The sequence below is a fragment of the Rhagoletis pomonella genome, unplaced genomic scaffold (genome assembly GCF_013731165.1).
Source record: "Rhagoletis pomonella isolate Grant_MI unplaced genomic scaffold, Rhpom_1.0 Rhpom_scaffold_00003, whole genome shotgun sequence".
In the NCBI taxonomy this organism is placed as follows: domain Eukaryota; kingdom Metazoa; phylum Arthropoda; class Insecta; order Diptera; family Tephritidae; genus Rhagoletis; species Rhagoletis pomonella.
In genome coordinates, this window is record NW_023458557.1 from 31,619,901 (window position 1) to 31,643,663 (window position 23,763).

Sequence of the window (23,763 nt, forward strand, 5' to 3'; positions counted from 1 at the left end):
AAAAAAGATAGTTGCCTGACTAGTTGGGCATGCGGTTCATACTAGTTGTGAGGTAGTTTACAACTGGTACATTTGACTACAGGGAACTCAAAGAATTTTCGTCTAAATTTTGACCTTTTTAATCTGAAATTTTGAGTACACAGATAGATCGGTTTCTTAATTCTAATGAAATAAAATCAAGTTTTAAGCGGCTAAAAAATCTAGTTGTTTTTTAATGAATTTGGTTTCCCGGCGGATTTTGCGGTTTTATGCATATAACAAGTGCAATTTGTAAAATAGAGCGTTCATTTTTTTAATTTTGTTTGCAAACGGTCATGCGCATTTTATTCTACAAGAAATTCCTTTTTATATGGTCAAAAGTGCAAACAGCCGTCAGCAATAAAAAATCATTAAATATCAACGCGATTTTTTAGCCGCTTAAAACTTACTCTTGTTTTCTTAGAATTAAAAAACCGATATATGTATCTGCGTAGGTACTTAAAATTTTTCTAAATATTCAGATTAAACAGGTCAAAATTTAGACGAAAGTTCGTTGAATTTTTCTAAGTTCTGTATAAAGCTTAAAAGTTTGACTTGTATAGTTTTGATTAAAGCATGAAGCACATTTTTATAAAAGGATAATAAAAAAAATTTAATTGAAAAACATTGCAAATATTAAGCAAACAAGTAAGAAAGTTTAAGTTCGGGCGGAGCCGAACATTAAATACCCGGCACAAATATTAAATATATGTTTTTCACCTTTCCGACAGATACCGCTACATGGCAAGCCGGGGTGTATCAATTTTGAGTAAATTAGCGTCCTTAAATTTCGAAATATTCAAGTTTCAAGCATTTCTAAAATTTACCGTTATATGTAAAGCGGCCGTAATTTTAGTCCGACTTCAATAATTTTCAGCGCTTTGCTTTTATGTGGCAAGCACAATAACCATACCGAGTTTGGTACAAATTGGTAGAACGGTTACCGATATACATATATGTGATCATAATTGGGCGGTGCCACGCCCATTTTCCAAAATTTTATCATAAGCGTATTTCTTGGTAAAGAATTGTTGCAAGCGACAATTTTGAATAAATAAGCTTTAATATTTACTGATTTATCGGAGATTTTGTATTTCTCTAAATGACCCTTATATGGAATGTGGGCGTGGTTATTGTCCGATTTTGCCCATTTTCAATACCATCCGTCCTACGCCCGAAAGAAATACACGTACCAAGTTTCGTTAAGATATCTTAATTTTTACTCGAGTTATCGTCTGCACAGACAGATGGACAGACGGACGGACGGACAGACTGTCACCGCTTAATCGATTTCTCTTTTCATCCTGATCATTTATGTATACATTTGTCTATATCTATCTCGATTCGTTTTGCCTGTTACAAACAACCGTTATGTGAACAAAGTTATAATACCCTGTGCACAAGTGCGCTCGGGTATAAAAACACCATGCACTCACTTTTGATTGCCAGTCTATGTATGCATGTACATATGTGTGTAAACTTTATGCCAAACTATCATTATTTTAAATTGTGTTTGCATCTTCATAAAAGGAGAACAAGATAAAAAATTTAACAAAAATTACAAACTATTGAAAATTGTGTGAAGATTTACCATATTTTCGTTTAGTTGCTCGCAAAGAACATCACATTTCATGTTGCTCAACATTGTATTATGTTATCAACCGTAAATTCAACAGAATTTCTACATTCCGACTTGAACTTTTCTAACGCTGTTAATTTTTCGTCCGCGAATAGTTTCCACTTTCAGTTTGCACCTTCTCTATCTATCTAAGTTCCTGACTACGTACGCTACAGTGGAAATGGTCCACACGCCATTTCTTTAAATGAAATTAATTGGTGGCTGTATATATGTACATTAGGGAAGTTAATTTTTCGGCTTTTTCCGATCCCGGAATTTTCGGGTTTGCGTTTTCACAATCCCGGGATCCCGACATTAGTCCCGGGATTTAGATATTCATTACTTTTCAACAACTTGTATCGAAAAAATTGCCTGTATATTGTTTGATAAGCTCATTTACCATGAAATAAATAATAAATAAATGGGTTTGAAACCATTGTACAATAGTTACATGTATTGTCTTCCCAGAGAGCACATATTCCGATCCGCCTTACTTAAAAAATATCATTGTTGCCCACACTTAAACGTTTACTGCTGGAAATATCCCTTTTTCCATACCCCATATACCGTATATGTTCACGTATTTTTTTTAGCAAACCATCATACAGAGAACTTATTCAATTTGCAAAAGCCCAAAGAAACATTTGCTTGTAAATAAATTCAAAATTTGTATGGCTCACTTAATTTCAAAAGATTTTTCTTTTGTTTTGAAAAATTATAAAAATTAAATAGAGCGAAAACAAAAAGCAAAGCCAAATAAAAGTAAAAGAATCAACATTGAACTGCGTCAAAATAAAAATAAGGGAGCACAGTTTAGTAACAATAAATTTCGATATTCGAATGACTTTTGCCTATAACTTAAAACTCCTTTTTCTCAATTTACTGACATTGTAAACGAGTTTTGCATACAAGACATAGAGTTATGGGCTGTTTTTGCTTACGCGTAAAAGCACATTTAGCGCATTTAGCTCTAAATGCTACTCTAAATGTATATTTATCCATACAAAATTCGTCACCTAGATTCAACTAAATGCAACTCCATTTTTGCATTAAGAATCTAAATACTAAAAGCAACCTTGTGATGTTCCAAGATTTCCACGATTCGAACATGGTTTAATGAGAAAAAGTGGCAAGATTGCTTTTTCGCGTATACAGTGGCTAGCTGCGTTTCAGTGATCGCCGATCGGGATTTCATTTACACCCCTATTGCGAATGTCGACTGGCAGTAGATAAACGACTATTAAGCGATTATCGATGCTATTGCGAGTGTCGCTTAGTCGCTCAATTAGCGACTGTGAATTCTTTTTAATCGCTCATCCTTCTATTGCTGTTTTTTAGTCGTTGGAGTTTGCGTTTATAAAATTTGCAAAAGAAAGTGGAACTATAATGGATAAAAAGTAAGTCAATTGAACTGGAAATTGTAAAAAATTGTGAAATATACATATGTATGTATGTGTCTGAATTACAATAAATATACAATATTTATTGTGCATATAACTCCGGCTACGCCACAGTGTTTTTGCGCAGAACCAAAATCAAAAGTTTACAAAAAACTGCATAATTTATTAATTGACTAGTGCTCGAAAATTTGAAATGTTTATTTTGAATTAAAGTGGAATTCTTTCATTACACTTGTATGTTAAAGTTTTTAAACTCGGGTCACGCGTTTGGACACAGATACCCAACATCATTGTATAAATAACCGTACCGTATTTCTTAAACTTCCATAAAGTTTATTAATGAGGAAAACAGCTTTTCCTGCACATCATGTAAAACCTAAAAACCGTGAAGCATCGGGAACGCAACTTCTATTCATAAAACTCACATATGTGCATACACTTCAGCTTCCAACTCCAAGGGATCCGACGAATCTCGCAATTCCCTCCTTGCTTTAGCCAACTCTACTAATCTATTAGCTTCCACATCATCTTCCTCATCACTAAACCATATTTCAACTGTGCGCATTTTTTAAATTTTATAATAAAAGCAATTATTGTAAAAATGATGTAAATAAAACACTAAAGAAACAAATGGAAACAAACAATCAACTGTTTACAATTCTGTCAACCATTCACAATAGAACAAATTTTTATCGATCAAGTTACACAATAGCAAAATAAAAGTTGATCGGCTCGATTGACAAATTTCTATTCTACTGCCAGTCGACACTCGCAATAGGAGCCTTATTATTTTACATTATTTAGATAAAGAAAAGTTACGCAAATTCAACATCGATGTGATGCTGATAGAAATCTAGATCAATTTGTGATCAACTGAAACTGACAAATGAATATATATACAAATAAATGTTCGGTTATGGTTAAAACAATTCAAGTTTTTGTATTGAATTTTTGGTTTAAAATTTATTTTTTCCTTTTCAGTAGGTCTTTTTGCACATTATCTTCTACGTGAGAATTGATCGTAATAGATACGGATCTGAATAAGCGACTGGAATACGGCTGTTTGTCAAAAGCATACGATTTCGAACTCGCGTACATTTACTAAATGCGATAGCATGAACGCTCTTCGAAAAAATATGTTCGAAAATGCTAAATGTTGCATTTTAAATGCAGCAAAAACGCTGCATTAGATACTCTTTTTAGCGAATTCTTAGTCTTTCACAGTTTTTGCGTAGTTGAAAAATTATTTAAGCCATGAGGACATATAGACGAACTCCTTAAAAAGTGCTACTTTTTCACAGTATGAGAGGATCTTAAGAATAAACTTTGTTTCCTGGCGCAAAGAGAGAAACCGGCTTCTAATTAAAATTTTTGAAAGTGAACTTCAAACTAAAAGTAATTTTAAAATGAAATGTATAGAATTCTTTGACTATTTAAACACTGAAAATGGGAATGATCTCATTATTGCTATTCCAAAAGTCACAAATATAAAACAATTTATTGGCTCCTGTGTATAATGATGTGTACACTCATGTTAAAATGAATAATACTTTTATTTTTTATGAACTATATTTTATTTATATACCAAAATATTGTTAAAAACAAGAACTCAGGCGTTTCAAATTATTTTCTGTTACTTACATTCGTAGTTTTGCTTTGAATAAAAATGTACTGAAAAGTACTGATTTTTTAGCATGAAAAAGGCGAATGTACTGATTTCGCGCATAAAAAATCAGGCAACTCTAGATCTATACATATAATAAAATTGTAACAGGTCGATGTCTGTACATTATAGATATTAAAGAAAAATTAATGTGGGGGGTCTTTATTAGAGCACCAGAAGCCAAATCAATCATTTTTAGAATTTTTGTCTCTCTGTCTGTCTGTATGTTTGTTCGCGCATCACTCGAAAACGAATGCATGCATATATTGCTAGAGGTCTAACTTAAAATATAGGAAGAAACAAATTAGAGGGTTGCCACCTGTTTGAAAATTGGAGTTTAAGTAAATTGATAAGAAAAAATTAATTTTGCAATATGGGCGCCAAAAGAAAGAGGCTGAAGAAGGTTTACAGCCAAAATTATTTTTTTAGAGTTGCCACCTGTTTGGAAATTTACATTTAATTTAATTTATAAGATAAATTGAATATTGCAATATGGGTATCAAACTGAAGGGGTTTAGGAAATTTTATTGCCGAAAATATTTTTAGAGAGAGCTGCCACCTGTTTGAAAAATTTTATTGTATTAAATTGATAAAATAAATGAAATCTATATCTACATGTATACATATAATAAAATTGTAACAGTTCGATCTCTGTACCTTATAGATATTAAAGAAAAATTAATATGGTGGGTTTTTATTAAAGCTACAGGAGCCAAATAAACAATTTTTAGAATTTTTGAATCTCTGTCTGTCTGTATATTTGTACGCGCATCAAGTGAAAACATGGAATTGAATGCAGTTTTCACCGATGTATCGCTAGAGATCTAGCTTCCAATATAGAAGCAAAAATTAGAGAGTTGCCACCTGTGTTTAAAATTTCAATTTAGGTCAATTGATACGGTAAAGTGAATACTGCAATATGGCTGTCAAAAGAAAGAAATTTACAAAGGCTTACAGCTGAAAATATTTTTGTGAAAGGTTGCCATCTATTTGAAAGCTTTAATTTAATTTAATTGATAGCATAAATTAAATATTGCAATATTGGCATCAAACTAAAGAGGCTAGGAAATTATAATGCTGAAAATATTTTTAGGGGATTTGCCAACTGATTGAAAAATTGTATTCATTAAAATTTGTAAAATAAATGAAATATTGCAATACGAATATTAAACTAAAGAGGATTAGGAAGCTTACTCTTGAAAATATTCTTGAAGCGGGTTGCCACTTATTTGAAAACTTTAATTCAGTTAAATTTATAATATAAACTAAGTGTTGCCATATGGGTGTTTCCAGCGGAAGGTCCACCACGACAAAAAAAATAAAAGTTTTATATCTAACGTATTTACGGGCCGATTTGTCTGCTTTTTTAAATATATACTGGCTATGTAAGTAGAATCATCTTTGCATAAAATGGTCTTCCTAGGTGGTGCCAAGGTCGAGATATTTCGAAAAACCGTATTTATGGTCTGATTTGGTTCGAATTTGGCGTATGTGGTTGAAACATAATAAATCATAGATTTCTAATAAATTGACCCTGAATTGGCGCTGAAGTCAAAATATAAAGTATATTCTACATAAAATACATGTTTTATTTGTGTTAAAAATTCATTTAAAAGCAATATTAACAAAAATATAACGATGGAAATTTATGTCACTGGCGTCACGTCACGTATCACACTTGGGGTTGTAAAAGAGAATTGAAACAATTTGCATTAATTCAAAAAACTCTAAAAACAACTAGAATTGCTCCAAATCATATTAAAATAAGTTTCATGAAAATAGCCATTCACAATTCGCAGAGTTTTGTGATTTTGTAAGAAAAGAAAAAATCAACTTCCATTTTTTGTCACGTAACGACACTCTCTTTAAATGCTTATATTTCAGGACCAAGCAGTTCGATTGATTTCATTTTTCCGTTAAATATAGAGCTAATTATGTGCTATACAATGGCCCAAAAAAGTTAATGAAAACAAATGGTATTCCTTTTTTGTATCACATTGAAATCGTACGACTGTCACGTGCGCCACCATGGGAATGCCCATATGGGTATCAAACGAGAGTATTTGAGAATAATAAATTTGCAACAGGCCGATATCTGTACATAATAGACGTTGAAGAAAAATTAATAGGGGGTTTATTAGATTAACAGAAGCCAAATATAAACTTTTGGTATGTTTGTCTGTATGTTTGTAAGCGCATCACGCAAAAGCTAATGTGGGAAGTTAAATGCAGTTTTCACCGATGTACATATTGCTAGAGCTCTAATTGAAAATATAGAATCCATTTTTATACCCGAGCGCACTTGTGCACAAGGGTATATTAATTTTGTTCACATAACGGTTGTTTGTAACAGCCAAAACGAAACGAGATAGATATAGACAAATGTATACATAAATGCTCAGAATGAATAGAGAAATCGATTACGCCATGTCTGTCTGTCCGTCCGTCTGTCCGTCTGTCCGTCCGGCCGTGTACACGATATCTCAACGAAATTTGGTATGTAGATTTCCGTTAATCCAAGGTAGGTTGGTATTGCAAATGGGCGAAATCGGACTGTAACCACGCCCACTTCCCATATAACGGTAATTTCCAGAAATACGAAAACTGCGATATTTTAGTAACTACTGAAGATAATTCACTTAAAATTGATATTTTTATTTATTTATTTATTTATTTCAGTCATCGAAACAGAATTTCTTACAGACTATGATGTTTTGACATTTAATTAAACAGTGCAAAAAGGCTTAACTTAAAACAAGAAAGGCTAACATTAAAATTAATTTGCGGAGCGAATGTGTTACAAAGGCGAATGATTCTGGCTATCGGCTCGTTATAAGAGTAAAGCGACTTATGTGAACCCTCAATAAACTTTCTGGGATTTCTGAGATTTATATTAGATTCTTGTACTCGAAAAAGAACAAATATTTCTGGACAATCAATATTGCCAGATAAAACATTGTAAGCAAATAGCAGTGACAGATACGACCTTCTGTCCGCTAGAGATTGTAAGCCAAGGAGTTTCCACCTTGATACGTAACTTGGAATATCATTTTCAAAAAACACTCTTTTCATAGCAAATCTGGTAAATTTTCTTTGAATCATCTCTACTTTATCAGAGTACTTTGTGTAGTATGGGTTCCATATAATCGCCCCATATTCTAAAATACTCCTTACCAAAGCAATATAGAGTGTTTTCAGAGTCATAGGGTCCTTAAAATCTTTGGTGTTCCTAATTATGAAACCTACCATCGAATACGCTTTAGATGAGACCAGATCAATATGTTTTGAAAAAGTTAATTTGGTGTCAAAGATAATTCCTAAATCCTTAATTTCGGATTTACGCAACAAATCAACGCCATCCAGAGAATAGTTGAAGGTATGGACATATGCGCGGCGGCTATAGGAAACAACGCAACATTTGCTAATGTTTAGGCTTAGGTTATTGACGGTACACCAATTTAAGAATATGTTTAAATCTTGCTGGAGTTTTTGGCAATCAAGAAGATTATTGATATTGAGGAATATTGTAACATCATCTGCGAACATTAAGCACTTGGACGATATGATATGCGACGGTAAGTCATTTATAAAAAGTAAAAACAACAGAGGGCCAATGTGAGTTCCTTGAGGAATGCCTGATGTGGCATAGACCTCAGTGTTCGAGCTTATTGAGTTTATTGTCACCGATAATTTTCTACCAAGAAGAAAACTTCTGAAAAAGTTCAGTAAAGTGCCGGAAACACCAAATTTGTTGAGCTTCAGTAATAGAATGTTATGATCAACTTTATCAAAAGCTTTTGAGAAGTCGGTGTATATGACATCGAGCTGCGAATGTTGTTCCATTGCAGTGATAATGTGATTTGAAATAAGAGACAGATTAGTTACTATTGATTTCCCTGGCAAAAACCCATGTTGGCAGCTGGTTAGGGCATGCTGAACATGTTCGAGTAACTTTTTGTTAAGTATGTGATCGAAAACTTTAGGAAAGACCCCCTGCTTTACAATAGCTCGATAGTTGGAGATGAGACTTTTGTCTCCAGATTTGAAAATGGGTTCAATTGAACATGACTTCCAACGGTCTAAAAATGTTCCCAGGCGTAAACATGTCTTAAAAAGTTTGGCGATTGGTTTAACAAGGGAATCCACGCATCGAATGAAAAATATTGGGGGAAACCCATTAGTGCAGTTGAAACTTAGTTTGAGGTGCAAGATTGCATCTGCAACATCATCTTCAGTGATAATAAATGCGTCAATAAAATTAAGATTAGTTTGTCTCGAATCTGTAGGACTGTCTGAGGGCTGGTAGCTTTCATAAACTTCTTGAAAAAATGAGGCAAATAGATTGCAAGTTTCTTGCGTAGTATTGGATACACAGCCTTTGTATTCCATTCTATCAGGTATGCCGGAAGATTTACGCCTAGAATTCACGTATTTCCAGAACGAAGACGGATTGAGTTTCAGGCTGTCTTCAATTTTAGTTATATATTGATTAAAGAGCCATTTATGAAGTCTGTCAAATTCGCTTTTATAGTGGTTGAAGGTTTGAAGGTCCACGGGAGACTTCGAATTTCTGTATTTTTTAGAGCTTTACTTTTAATGTTTTTTAGATGGCTTAATTCCGCGTTGAACCAAGGTGGTTTATTTTTGGACTTGGAGGATTTCAAAGGCACAAACTTATTAACAGCATCGGACAAAATGTCGCAATTATTTGTATAAATTAAGTCTGGATCTTCTATGAAATCGAAAAAATCCCAGTTAGTGCGGTTAAGAAAGGTGTTCAAAGCATCGAAGTTGGCTTTTCTAAAACATAATAGAGGCTCGGGGTTCTTATTAAGACGCTGAAAACTTAGAAATTCGAATTTAATAGTCAAAGCCTTATGATGAGTTGTGTTTCGTGATATGGGTGACAAATTCAATTCACATGCTAACTTGAGATCTTCTGTTGCAAATACCAAATCCAGTATTTTGTCATTGGAATTTGCAAACAGATTCAATTGTTGAAAATTGTTAGATAAGAAAAAACTAGTGACACAAGATTCAATATCGGATTTAATATTAAAGGGTAGTAGCCAGCCATTGTCAAATGACCAAATAATGTCAGGTAAGTTAAAATCACCCATAACAATTACCTGCCCATTAGGTGCAACAGATTCACTGACAAATTTTATGTTATTTATATGTTGTTCATAAACATTAAAACTAGAGTTAGGCGGAATATAAGATATAAAGATGAAAATACGTTTGACATTAGAAATTGATACATCTATACAGACTTGTTCGATTAATTTATCAGCAAAGGGCAAAGCTACTAAACTGCTATTTAGGCTAGATTTAACTGCTAATAACACTCCTCCACCTCGAGCGCAGCCACTAGCAATAGGGCACCTATCATGGCGATAGACAGTGTAATGGTTGTCAAAGAACTCGGAGCTGGAAATTTGTTCACATAGCCAGGTTTCGGTGATAGCAACAATATCATATTCATGTAATGCTGAAGCAATCCTAAATTTATTAGATTTTGTTCGTATGCCACTTGCATTTTGATAAAATATTGAAAATGATTTAAGTGACGTTGGGCTGGTTAGCTCGTTGCATTGATTTGTAGCTCGGGAGGACGTCACTTGACTACCAACGCTACCTCCCCTGTTTATTGAAAATTTTGAAATGGCCGCACCTTGATACCCGCTGGCCAAAGTGAGTGGTCAAGCAATTTGTTGTAACAAGTCGACGACACTCCGAGTTTATAACTAACTCGTCTTAGCGACTCGACATTCACGCCTTTTTTCACAAGAGCGAAGCAAAGCAGAAATTTCGGGTCAATAGATGCATGCTTGGCTACATAGGCGATGATATTATCAGCAGTTACCGAGGTGTTGAAAGACGACAGATGAACCCATTTAGTGTGACTAGCAACCTCCAGTTCATTCGACGTATTACTTCCAATTACTAAAAGTTCACCCGTAAAATGATTCCTACTGGGTGCATTAATAACATCAACTGCAGGTGAAGAGTCGCTATGAGCAGCGGCAGCAACATTATCATGTGACGGTGGCGATGGCACAGTGGCAGTAATGACGTTAGCATATGACGGTAGCGAAGCAGTAGCAGCGTCATTAGGTGTTATTGAATTGATTGATTTCTCTCCGGTGACGTCGATAACGGCAGCGGTTCGAGAGAGATCAACAGCACTGTAAGCTTCAGCTGCATTTGCATGCAAGACATCATTAATATTACCAGTGCTAACAACATTTTTATCAACAAAAACTTTGTCAGCTGTCACTGCTGTACTCTCAGCATTGTTATTACTGAGCTCATCACTAGGATGTTTTGTGTTGTTATTTTGCTTTTCGGCAGTTTGCTTGATGTTTTTAGCTCAACCTATCTTTCCCTTTTTTATGCTAGCGCTGCAATGTAGTTCCTTGACCTCTGATGTGAGCGAGGTAAGCGCACCAGCAACCACTTCATGATATAGCTTATGTAAATTAATAAGCTCAGAGCGCACAAGTTCTAATTCGCCTAATAACCTGTTTTTGTCAGCCTGCAGAGAGTGTATACCCGCCACTGCACTTGCTTGCTCTATTCGCAAACTTCTCAATTCAGCAAGAATAGATGATAGCAAACAATCTTGCTCTTTATCATTTACATGCTGTTGTTGTTGTTGTTGTTGTACAGCGACAGCATTATAGCTGAAATACAATGCCGGCGAACGGCGAACTCACCACAGCGAAATTCGCGCTGTCAAAATTAGAACACCCACAAGCACATGAAATTGAACACAGCCAAAGCGAAATGCGAAGTTCGCCGGGCGCCGTTTCGCCGAGATAGTTTTATTTCTATCGTTGCCGCCAGTCGTCAGCGGCAAATTAGATCAAAGGTGACCGTATGTTTTTTTTCTCAATGTTTTTGATAGAAAATAAAACGCAATACTTTTTTATTTATATATAAATTTGTAATTTTGTTATTTGTAAAATCTTGCTCAAATTGTAGGAAGTTTTAAAGGTTCGTTCTTTTATTAAACTATTCTATAATTTATTGCTTTGCCTTTGTTTTATGTGAGGTCTCATTTTAAAATATATGGTCACCCTATTTTACAAAGGGAATAGAAGCAGAAAAGTCAGCTGTTCTTTTGTTTACGATTTCATCTATAAATTAACTTGAATTGCCGAAGATTTGATTGTGTTTTATTCATTGATAAATTCATAAATTAAAATGGATATAAATGAGTTATTAATTGAAGAAATCAGACAAAACGAATGTTTATTCAACTTGGCTTCAAGTGACTATAAAAATGTGTACAAAAAGATGGAAATATGGGAAGCAGTTGCTCAGTCTGTGAATATGAGTGGTAAGTGATGTGCTTCAATTAATCAAATACAAATTAACAAATATTGTTGCTGAAATGCTTTCTTATTCATGGGATTACTTGTTAACTAAATGCAAATTATTTGTTAGCGGACGCTTGTCGGAAACGTTGGAAAGGACTCCGAGACACTTACAAAAAACGAAAGCGCTCGGAACTGCTGGCCTCAGGTAGTGGCGCTCCGAATCCTAGCAAAAAATGGAAATACATGGAATTGCTGAGTTTTTTGGACGATTACGCTGATTCAAGACCGTAAGTTTCTATGTGTTATTAATGGAGCAACGATTAATTTTTTGATGGTATTTTATGTTTTTTTCTTGTTTGCAGAACTGTTGGAAATATTGAACCAGAGATCTTATTTGAAGATTTGGCGGATTGTTCCACCTCTACAATCGTTGATGCAGATGCGAGTGTGCCCTCTTTGAACCAAAGGAAAGAAACAAAAAAGAAGGCGGATGCCGAGGTAACCTCTGTGTTCAAAGATGTAATGCAAGAATGCTCAGACGCTATTAAAGAGTTGACATCTGTTACAAATCCTCCAGAAAAAGTGCGAAATACGACCTCGCTTTTATTTGAAAGCTTGGCGAATAGAATTTCCGAAGCTAAGTTGCCCCAAGCAGATGTGTGTAACATAGAATGTAAAGTTGCAGCGGTAGTGTATGATGAATTAAAAAAGGCAGGTCTCCAATAATTTTAGGAGTTTTCAGCGGCTGATGAATGCATTCAAAAAATGTTTTTGTGATAAAGATGTGTTCTTAATAGTACAAATCGATGTATAACATCTAAAGTGAATTTAACTCAATTAAAAAAAAAAACATTTTATATACTCTAGTTTACAAGAAATCTGGTCTGTGGCACTTGACCTCCTTGCTTATGTAAAATTTTCTGCTGAAACCAAATATGAAAATATAATCAAGTATACCAGTTTTCGATATATGTACATATATATGGGTTAATTTCGACTTTTATAGATCTGAAAAAGTGCAGTCATATACCGTTAATCAATAAAGTTTAGGTACACAGAATTTTTTGCAATACGGGCAACTATTTTTAAAACATTTTAAGTTTCGCTAAGTTTTTATAAAAATATAGTTAACTCTACAACAAAACCCCCGAAAATCAGAGTTCCAGATCTTGTGTAAAGTTAGAGAAAATTCTACAAATTTTCATTCAAATACTGCACTTTTTATTTGCCCTCTTTAAAAAAAGTTGAGTATGCAGTTTGTTAGCCCATTAAATTTTAGTACAATACAAGTTACAATTGATTTTTGACACAAGATCTGGAACTCTGATTTTCGGGGGTTTTGTTGTACAGTTAACCATATTTTTATAAAAACTTAGAAATTTTAAGATTGGCCAGCTATGTTCAAAAAATTTGCAATTATGTGTTTGTACTTTTTCCAGATCTCAAAAACCCTAAATTTGGCTATATCTAACTTCATATTTGGGTTCAAGGGAAAATTTTTTATGTGAAATGATGGTCAAATGTCCCAGAGTAGGAACTTTAGTAAAAACTGTATACCAGTGAAACCTATGTATGTATGAATAATTTTAAGTTTTATCTTCCTTTATATGGTGCCAAACTGAATTTTCATGGCAGACTCTTGGTTTTTATGAAATTATTATTTGGAGTGAAGTTATGAGTACAAATTTCACACATATATGATTCTTGATATATAAACAAATCGCATAGAACCTTGAAGATCACACTTGGATATGGAATTTCAATAAATTTACACTGTATTTAACTAAGTAGCTCAAGCGGTACGAAAAACAAATGGACGTTTATTAGCATAAAATGAATGGAAATAAAGTGCATTTAAAATATAAAAAAAACGTTTAATTATTGAGTAAATGTTCCGCCAATTCATCTCTCGCTTGAAATGCTTCAGCTGTAGAACGGTTGGCTTGGGAAATGCGGATGGATGTCATTCCTGTCGAAGTTTGTCTCCATGTCCCTGGTGTAAAAACCCCATTTTCTACGTGATCTACTAAGTTTGGATCGAAGTAGCCGCTGTTTCTATCAAGCATTAAATAGTTGTGGAGAACTACTGTGGCTAGTACTATCTTATCCAAATTTTTCGGTGCTGCGTGGATAGTCGTGTGGAGTATTCGCCATCTATTTGCCAAAATACCAAAAGCGTTTTCAATATGTACTCGGGCAGATGACAGTTTTTTATTAAAGTTTTGCTTAGCTGTTGACAAATTCCGACCTGGATATGGGCGCATTAGGTTCGGCTTCAGGGGGAAAGCGTTGTCTCCCACAAAATAGTATTGAAATCTTGTATTTGTACCTAGTAATGAAATTTCAAATGCTTACACATAATATATATGTATATATGTATACTTAAGGACATTACTTAATATGATATGATACTTAAGGACATTATTATTTAGATTACTTCTGATTAATTTGGTTATATGACTTAATGTCCCAAATTTAAATGGATTAATTTAAGGAAAAAAATGAGAATGTTGGTCGGGAATAGGGGCGGCGATATCGATGTGGAATTATGATGCATAAATAGGTTAAGTTGTTTGTTTTATTAACGTATTTTTTAATTCTTTTCTTATGAAATTTTACTCTCCACATGTTGAACCTGCAATCTGCCTTCGGGTTACTTCTTTGATTGAAGTATAACACCATTTTACTAAAAGGACATACTACTTTTTAAAAGAATTTACAGAATAGTTTCCATACAAAAGTTATTTTTTAATGATGTTAAGTAAGAAACACTTCTGAAAATTTTATCAAGCAGGCATTTGTATCTGTCAGAGCCTGGTTCAAATTTTATTGATGATTTTGTTTAAGTCGCATACTCTTTAACTAAAACAGAAAAAAATCGGATCCTTGAACTAACATTTAAAAATAACTGTCGTACAAGCAAACAAAAATATTTATTAAATAATCTTTAAAATCGAATATCTCGAAAACGGTTATTTCATATGACCAAATTAATCAGAAGTGACCTTAATAATAATTTCCTTAAGTATCTAAGACGACCTTCTCCGTAGTCCTGTATATGTTAATACATATTTAACTTACCGGGAAGATTATCAGCAGGAGGAAGTTCAAGATTGTTTCTCAGTATCATGTTTCCAAAGGCACTACGAGCGAAGATTCCACCATCGCTTTGGCTTCCCAACGCACCTACATCGACAAACACGAACGAATAGTCGGGATCACACATTGCCATTAAGACGATACTAAATGTCTTTTTATAATTGTAGTAGAGAGAACCACTACGCTTAGGGCAAACTATTCTTATGTGTTTACCGTCTATTGCACCAAGGCAATGCGGCATTCCTGTCTTCACATAAAACCTTTCCATATATGTACATGAAAACATTATTTATTGAGCACACAGGCTAAAAATTTGTTGGCAAACCTGTCGGCAATGTCCTTCCACTCTCTTTCATTTGGTGGGGAAACATATACTGAATGTAATTCGCTCCAAATCGCATCACATGTTTCGTAAATTATGTTTCTTATTGTAGAAACGCCAATTTTGTGGGTCCAAGCCAAAAACTGTGGACTGCAGCCTTGTGATAAGTATCTGAGGGAATATTTTTGGTTACTTAAATGTGTTTACATCTATATGAACTTAATTACGTCAAAGTAATTCCCAAGCGGATCTCTTCGTTTATTGGTTCTCTCCTGGAAAACCGTTGAAGCTTTTCTCTAAGCAGAGTTAAAAGGACATTGAACTTGGTGACACTCATTCGTGTTGCTTTAAAGAAATCCTCCTTATCGTTCAGTTTTAATTGGGCAAAACAGGTTTCATGGAAACCAAGACGTTGTCTAGTAAGATTTACTGGACGTACCCACCATCTCCTCTTTAATCGTTGGCGCACAAGCAAATACATCTTCACCATCACGCACATAATATTTATAATTTTGATAATGCGTATTAACCGCGAGATTTCATTCATATTGAAATTAATGTACAGATATTTCAATCACTCTGCAGAAAAAATTTTCAGTGTCAAATAATTGCATCAGCTGTGTTCGCCGCCGCTCTAATTGTGTTAAAGTAGGCGAATTAGCAGGGCGACCGGTGAACGACGGCATCGCCCAATTCGGCGAAGTTCGCCGTTCGCCGGCATTGTATTTCAGCGATTATGCGAAGACATTTCAACCTCACGATGAGCGACAGCACAATCGCCACAAATATAAATTTCATCGGCATTTTTAAAGTAATTTAAATCAGCAGCCAAAGTGCCAACAACACACTGCAGGTGAAACACCTCCTTACACTTCTCGCACTGCACACTGGTTTGCGCGCGTTCAACTTTTTGTCCACAGAAGCAAGGCATATTGTTTGTGTAGAATACGAACACAGGCCAAAAATGTCAAAACAAATTGATTATAGTTTTTGTAGTGCACAAATTGTTTTATTATTATTTAGTTATTTATTTATATTTATTTATTTGTTTGATTTAAATGTAATATTTTACTTTCTTTCTTTTGTTGTCACAAAAACAATATTTGTATTGCACAAACTATGAAGTATGATAAAATCGAGAATCAAAATAAACACAGAGCTCGAGTGAAACACGTCCGTACGCGGTAAACACTCTGTGTGCTTACTAAGCTTATTTACAATAATTTTAAGACGAAAAATAAGAATATTATAAATTTTTGGAAAATGGGCGTAGCCACGCCCACTTATGGTTACATGTGTATATCTTGGTAACCGCTGCACCAATTTCTTCCAAACTTGGCTCTATTGTTGGTCTTGATACAGCATACTAAATGGCCGAAAATTTAAAAAATCGGACAATAACCACGCCCACATCCCATATAACGGTAACTTTCGGAAATACGAAAACTGCGATATTTTAGTAACTACTGAAGATTATTCACTCAAAATTGATATTTACAAAAATTTTTTAGACGAAAAATAAGAATATTATAAATTTTTGGAAAATGGGCGTAGCCACGCCCACTTATGGTTACATGTGTATATCTTGGCAGCCGCTGCACCGATTTCATCCAAACTTGGCACAGTTGTTGGCCTTGGTACAGCATACCAAATGGACAATAACCACGCCCACTGTCCATATAAGGGTAATTTAGAGAAATACGAAATCTTCGACAAATCAGTAAATATTAAAGCTAATTTATTCAAAATTGACGCTTGCAATAATTCTTTACCAAGAAATACGTTTATGGTAAAATCTTGGAAAATGGGCGTGGCACCGCCCAATTATGATCACATATATGTATATCGGTAACCGTTCTACCAATTTGTACCAAACTCGGTATTTTTATTATGCTTGCCACATAAAAGCAAAACGTTGAAAATTATGGAAATCGGACTAAAATTACGGCCGCTTTTCATATAACGGTAAATTTCAAAAATGCTTGAAACTGCAATATTTCGAAATTTAAGGACGCTAATGTGCTCAAAATTGATACACCCCGGCTTACCATCTAGCGGTAGGTTTCGGAGAGGTGAAAAAACATATATTTTAATACTTGCGCCTTGTATTTAATGTTCGGCTTCACCCAAACTTAGATTTTCTTACTTGTTTTTTTTTTTGTTTTAGTTCCTAGGCATTTGAACGTATTAACTTTTTCCAGTGCGTCGCTGTTTATATTTAGAGTTAGCAACGGACCGTTCTCAAAATTTCGCCTTGATATAACCACAAACTTAATTTTTTTTTTTTTTTCTGTGTGGAAGGTTTTTCACAAAAAAAATTTAAACTTTTCGTTGTGGCTGCCAAAAAACTAAGAAATCTGAGACGTCACGTTTTACAATTTCATACAGTTCTCTTTGCAATGCATTTCACTAAACTACTAAACGGCTGCATCGACTTGATTCATATTTGGCAACACATTGAAGATTCATATTCTCACCAAAAATTTACTCGGTATGTAGCTCGGGTTATTCTTAAAAGTCTTATACAGACTAGAACGTAAATAAAATAATGTAAAAAAAAATATTTTTTAAAAACAAGCTTTTATTTAACATGTACAATCAAAGGAATAAAATAAAGTAGTGTAACAAAAGATTTTTTCGCAAGAAAATTTTGTCAAAACTACACTAAAATGAATAAAATTAAATAAGTTAAGATCTCGTTAAAGTTACTAAAAGCCATTTAGTGAAAGGAGTTATTCAAACTATAATGAAAATTACTAACAATTTGTACTAACTTACTTCCTTTTTAAAAAAGCTTGTCGGCGAATTCAGCGTACATGCATAATTGGTTAGGTATGTATGTATATGTATGTATGCAGATATTTAAATGTCGGTTTGCTATTCGCGCGACAAGCTTTTTTAAAAACGATGTAAATTAGTACAAATTGTTAGTAATTTTCATTCGAGTTTGAATAACTCCTTTCACTAAATGGCTTTTAGTAACTTTAACGAGATCCTAACTTATTTCATTTTATTCATTTTAGTGCAGTTTTGACAAAATTTTCTTGCTAAAAAATCTTTTGTTACACTACTTTATTTTATTCCTTTGATTGTACATGTTAAATAAAAGCTTGTTTTTAAAAAATATTTTTTTTTACATTATTTTATTTAATAATTTTTAGTCCGTTTATAAAAGCGTTGTATATTAAAAAGTGTTATTTCATTTTATGTACAAAATTTTGCAATAGATATTAAAATAATTCAACTTGCAATGAAAGAGAACAGAAGACTTGGCAAGCAAAATGTTGTTTGCTTATGGTTTGTATAAACATACATATGTACATATAGCAGCAGTTAATTTTATTTAAAGAAATGGCGTGTCGTCCATTTCCGTTGTAGCCTGGCATATATTTAGGCGCAATATTTAACTTCTTCTGTCGGCGCGACATCTGGAGTCTTCTAATTCTTACAACGAGGTTCATATCTAGACTAGGTTGAAATCAGAATTTGCCACAAGTAGCTTCGCTACACTATCGCCGTCAGCTTTAACAATTTTATAGTGGTTTTACGTTCTTTGGCAAATTACGCTCTGTTAGCCATAAACCTTACTACTTTTTGACCGCCTTTGAATCAAGACCCCTGGACAATATGGGCAATTCATTTATATTTTAAATTGCATTGTCATCGTGATTGGAACTATGCTGAAAATTTCAAGTCTCTAACTTGTCGGGAAGTCAGTTTAAAATCGATTGGAAATTTCCGCGATTTGCGCGGGATGACCAAGTTAAATAAAAGCTTATAAAAGCCAATATCTCTAAAACCAATTACGCTGGGGAACTGAAACTTAGCACTGATGCATATATTACAAATACATTGGGAAAGGGGGCGGATCCTTCCTTCCATACAAACTGAACTTCTCAACTGCTTACGCTAACGTCCTGAAATTCTACACAGCTACATATGTTATCAATACCGTAGTTATGGCGAAAAGTGGTAATTATTGGAAAGGCTGGCTCGATACACATTTACGTAAACGCGCAAGTATCATTCGATTGGGAACCATTTTCTCCTAGATTTCTAAATCCCATTGAACTATTGTAACTTTGTCTCTAATTTTCAGTAAGGTAAAATTTATGTGAAAATTTTGAAGAATTTTTTTAAATTTTTCACAAAGAATGGAGCTTTGCTTTTACGAGTTTCGCTATAAACTGTCCTATCTACATACCTATTTGCATAAAATGATAGCCGTTTTCGTTGTTCGGAATAAACTCAAAAAACACTGAATAGAGTTCCGTCAGATTGTCGGAGGTTATCTTACATACATATATGGTCCAATAACTTGCTACTAGAAAACTCGCAAGGTGGTGCTGGAGTAGAGTTATTTATAAAAGTCGTATTTATTAACCGATTTCGTTCAAATTTTAAATGTGAGCTATGTACCTGTATGATGGAAAATTCTTTTGATTAAAATTTACCTGATTAGTGCCGCTGGAGTTAAGGTTGAAATTCATAACACGTATTCATTTTATGGTAAGCAATGGTTTTGCAGAAAATGAACCCAATGGATGGCGCTGCAGACGAAATGTATAGAAACCCCGTGTGGTTGGTCTGCTTTGGCACTATGTTTAAGTTATACGAATTTAGTTTTCAGAAGTCTAAATGAAGGATGGGGTTAAGTTTTTCTGATGCCCTCATGCACGATCATGCGGTCTTGCATCTACCCAGAAATCAGTTCATAAATTCTACCACGGATTGTAAAAGTGGTGAATTAACAAGGAAAGATCACCGTAGGTATATCAATTGCTTCATTTGAAAGATACTTAAGAGATCACACGACTCATTTAGCAATGTAACGCACTTCTGTGCTCTTGAGTTTCCCTATAAGAACTTTTATTGGCATACGGCATCGCACCAATGTTGTAGTTGCAAGATCATACAAAAAGATTACAATTCAAATTCAGAATTTCCAATTCAAATTCAGAAAATTACATTTCAAAATCAGAATTTCCAGTTCCAATTCAGAAAGTTACAATTCAAATTTAGAATTTCCAGTTCAAATTCAGAAACTTACAATTCCAATTTAGAATTTCCATTTTAAATTCAGAAAGTTGTAATTTAAATTCAGAAAGTTACAATTCATATTCAAAATTTCCATTTCAAATTCTGAGAGTTACAATTAAAGTTCAGAAATTTCCAATTCCAAATCGAACAGTACATACGAAATTTTCTGAACTTAAAATAAACACATTAAAGAATTGGTCCAAGTTTAGCACTCAGTTCTTCGATTTATTTTCATATAGTGTAAAAGGTAACAATACAATTGTAATACATACAGCATAAACAAACAAACAACAATAAGATAATAGGGGAGCTCACGTTGAGTAGCATTTTAGGTGCAAAGTTGCTACGTTGCAGTCTACCACATGTTTTGTTGCTCTTCCAACAACAAAATGCGTGCTAGATTGCTACGTAGCAACTTTACACCTAAAATGCTACGGAAAGTGAGTACCGCTAATGTTTTGTTTGGCAAGTAGGTAGGTAGCAGTGTTGCCGCGAATTCGTTTTTAGCGGTAGCCAAATTCTATTAAATAAAAGGGCTAAAAAAGAGCTAAAAAAATCGTTGGAGCTAAAAATGGTAGCTAAATTTTTTACTTACATATACATATGTATATAAGTATACACGCAAATATTTTCAATAAGTAATGGTATTGACAAACAATGAATTCTGGAAAAAAAGCTAATATTTTATCCAACCTAAAACCTTTTTGTATAAAAGGGGAAACATACGACACCAGCTTGCTGGCTCCATCAAGTGATTGTACCATCAGGCTCGAAGCATATAACTTACCAGCATGCTGATATAATATTTATTTCTTTACAAATGAGGTCGAGGAAAGATCGAAATGATTAGAGCCGAAATTTCATAATTTTTCGACCATTTTGTTAAACATTGTTTTTTTTTTTTTAATTCACAACTACAATATCGTGAACTTCATCTTCCACAAACACGGCTTTGACCCATATAGGGCAAGAAATTTCCACCAATGTTGTAGTTGCAAGATCATACAAAAAGATGCCTGGCAGAGATCTCACAGGTGGAAATAAGACCATCGGTAAAGCTCATGACACCGAAAGGGATTGGTATTCCATATGTATCACAGCGTTACTATTATTGGCCTATGTGTGAGGAGGATACTGCGCCTTAGTGGTTTCAACTTAAATCAAAAATTTTGACTTTACAGACTAATTTTGTTTTTAAACGCTCTTTTGCATTGGCCAACGCAAAAGCTCTTATTAGGCGCCGCGAAGTAAGCGGGCATTGGCTAGTGTAGAATAAAAATATGGGTAACAAATGCAATAGGAAATTTCTTTAGAATTTAAAAAATTAAATTTTTTTGGATTCACCAGGACGAATAGGTAATTTTTAAGCTGACAAAGTTAGAAGAACGAGATTCGAACAAATATTGCGAAATTTCAAGGATAAAATTTTAAAATGACATTTTCACACTAGAAACTTAAATATGTTTAAATTCTACAGGATTTCCTCATTAATTTTATACCCATACTTCTTTTCTAAGCACATTTCTCTGAATTTTTTAAATAATTTTTGAATTACTGACGTCAGAATCCCGGGGTTTTCGATAACTTAAAAAGTCCGGGATCCCGGGATTAACATTCCTATTGTACATACCAGGGTTGTTGCGAATATTCGCATTCGCTTTCGCAACTGCGGAGCTTCCGCATTAATTTTAACATTCGCATTCGCTTTCGAATGCGAATGTTGTGCAAATGCACCGATAAAACGTATATATGGCAAACAAAATGACAAATTGTAGCCAATATTTTTGCTTGTGGTCGTGGGAGTATTTGTGTAACAAAACTGGTCAAATGTCATAGTTATCAACTTTGATAAAAATGTCTTTAAACATTTTATTTCTTAAGCTATATAACCGAGCTATCAATGGGCAGTCATACAAGTTCCAACTTTTACTTGACCTTTGACGCACGTCTCTTCTTTAAATACCTGCATTGGGTTCTTTCTTTATTATGATTTTTTTGGATCAATGTTAAGAAACTACTAGACACAAAAGAAGAAAGTGCGCACTGCAATTTTTAACCAAATTTTCGTGATATGCTTTTGATATTACATTTATTCGTTTCAATAAATTCAAATGGGGCTCTTTGGGGAATTTATTTTTAGAAAAAATTTAAAGAACAGTAATTTTGTTTACTTGTCGGGCAGTATTTTTTTCGTAGGGATATACATTTGATACACCCAAAAAAAACTTCTCTTAATTGAAGAAAAACAGCAATCAAAGTGAAGAAAAATGGGAACGAAACAGCACTAAAGAAGTTTTATCTTCTTTTCATGCCCAACATTCCTTCAAAATGATAGATTACATCCACGGTTCCATATTTTCGTGTACGTTTTTACACATTCCAAAGAAAAATTACGCATTCGGGAGAATTTTTTACTCATTCGGAAGAATTTTCGACCTTAAAGTAAGGAAAGTTTTTCTTTGATCCAGAGATGGATTTTTGGTTCAGTGTACTTGGCTAAAAACTTCTGTGGTAATACTGCCCCTTCTTGCTATTTAAAGTCAAAGAGTAAGCCCCTTCAATAGCTATAGAGAGAAGCGATGCTCAAATAATTAAAAAACTACAGGTCCGACCTTTAGTAAGATAAGAATTACGTAACTATCTGAGGTAAAACGGGGTGGTTTTTTAAAAAATAACAGTATTCTGATCCTTTAGAAAAACCTGACACATCTAAATCTTTTTCAGTTTTAGTTCAGAAAGTTGCAATTTAAATTCAGAAAGTTACAATTCATGTTCAGAATTTCCATTTCAAATTCAGAATTTCCATTTCAAATTCAGAAAATTACAATTCAAATTCAGAATTTCCAATTCAAATTCAGAAAATTACATTTCAAAATCAGAATTTCCAGTTCCAATTCAGAAAGTTACAATTCAAATTTAGAATTTCCAGTTCAAATTCAGAAACTTACAATTCCAATTCAGAATTTCCATTTTAAATTCAGAAAGTTGTAATTTAAATTCAGAAAGTTGTAATTTAAATTCAGAAAGTTACAATTCATATTCAAAATTTCCATTTCAAATTCTGAAAGTTACAATTAAAGTTCAGAAATTTCCAATTCCAAATCGAACAGTACATACGAAATTTCCTGAACTTAAAATAAACACATTAAAGAATTGGTCCAAGTTTAGCACTCAGTTCTTCAATTTATTTTCATATAGTGTAAAAGGTAACAATACAATTGTAATACATATAGCATAAACAAACAAACAACAATAAGATAATAGGGGAGCTCACGTTG

General features: G+C 33.7%; 3 protein-coding genes across 15 annotated transcripts in view; 2 read left to right on the forward strand and 1 right to left on the reverse strand.

Annotated features, from left to right (window-relative positions):
- LOC118735137 (Krueppel homolog 1) overlaps positions 1 to 23,763 on the forward strand; it is a 428,624-nt gene that overhangs the window by 231,176 nt on the left and 173,685 nt on the right. The window lies entirely within an intron of this gene.
- LOC118735141 lies at positions 11,869 to 13,822 on the forward strand. Its single transcript, XM_036464775.1, has 3 exons — positions 11,869 to 12,044; positions 12,152 to 12,311; positions 12,387 to 13,822. The coding sequence occupies exons 1-3, from the start codon at positions 11,909 to 11,911 to the stop codon at positions 12,748 to 12,750; spliced, it is 660 nt and encodes a 219-aa protein (XP_036320668.1). The 5' UTR covers positions 11,869 to 11,908; the 3' UTR covers positions 12,751 to 13,822.
- Positions 13,827 to 16,170, reverse strand: LOC118735139 (protein ALP1-like). The gene is made up of 4 exons (XM_036464772.1): positions 15,673 to 16,170; positions 15,449 to 15,616; positions 15,106 to 15,383; positions 13,827 to 14,353 (listed from the first exon to the last, which is right to left on the reverse strand). The coding sequence occupies exons 1-4, from the start codon at positions 15,990 to 15,992 to the stop codon at positions 13,899 to 13,901; spliced, it is 1,221 nt and encodes a 406-aa protein (XP_036320665.1). The 5' UTR covers positions 15,993 to 16,170; the 3' UTR covers positions 13,827 to 13,898.

Bases quoted from the DNA above. Each gene is read 5' to 3' on its own strand.
- LOC118735141 (XM_036464775.1), top strand. From the start codon at position 11,909: ATGGATATAAATGAGTTATTAATTGAAGAAATCAGACAAAACGAATGT. The intron at 12,045-12,151 runs GTAAGTGATGTG...ATTATTTGTTAG, and splicing joins TCAGTCTGTGAATATGAGTG to CGGACGCTTGTCGGAAACGT. The intron at 12,312-12,386 runs GTAAGTTTCTAT...TCTTGTTTGCAG, and splicing joins GATTACGCTGATTCAAGACC to AACTGTTGGAAATATTGAAC.
- LOC118735139 (XM_036464772.1), bottom strand. From the start codon at position 15,992: ATGAATGAAATCTCGCGGTTAATACGCATTATCAAAATTATAAATATT. The intron at 15,384-15,448 runs GTTTGCCAACAA...ATATATGGAAAG, and splicing joins TGGAAGGACATTGCCGACAG to GTTTTATGTGAAGACAGGAA. The intron at 14,354-15,105 runs GTAAGTTAAATA...TTTCATTACTAG, and splicing joins TCCTGCTGATAATCTTCCCG to GTACAAATACAAGATTTCAA.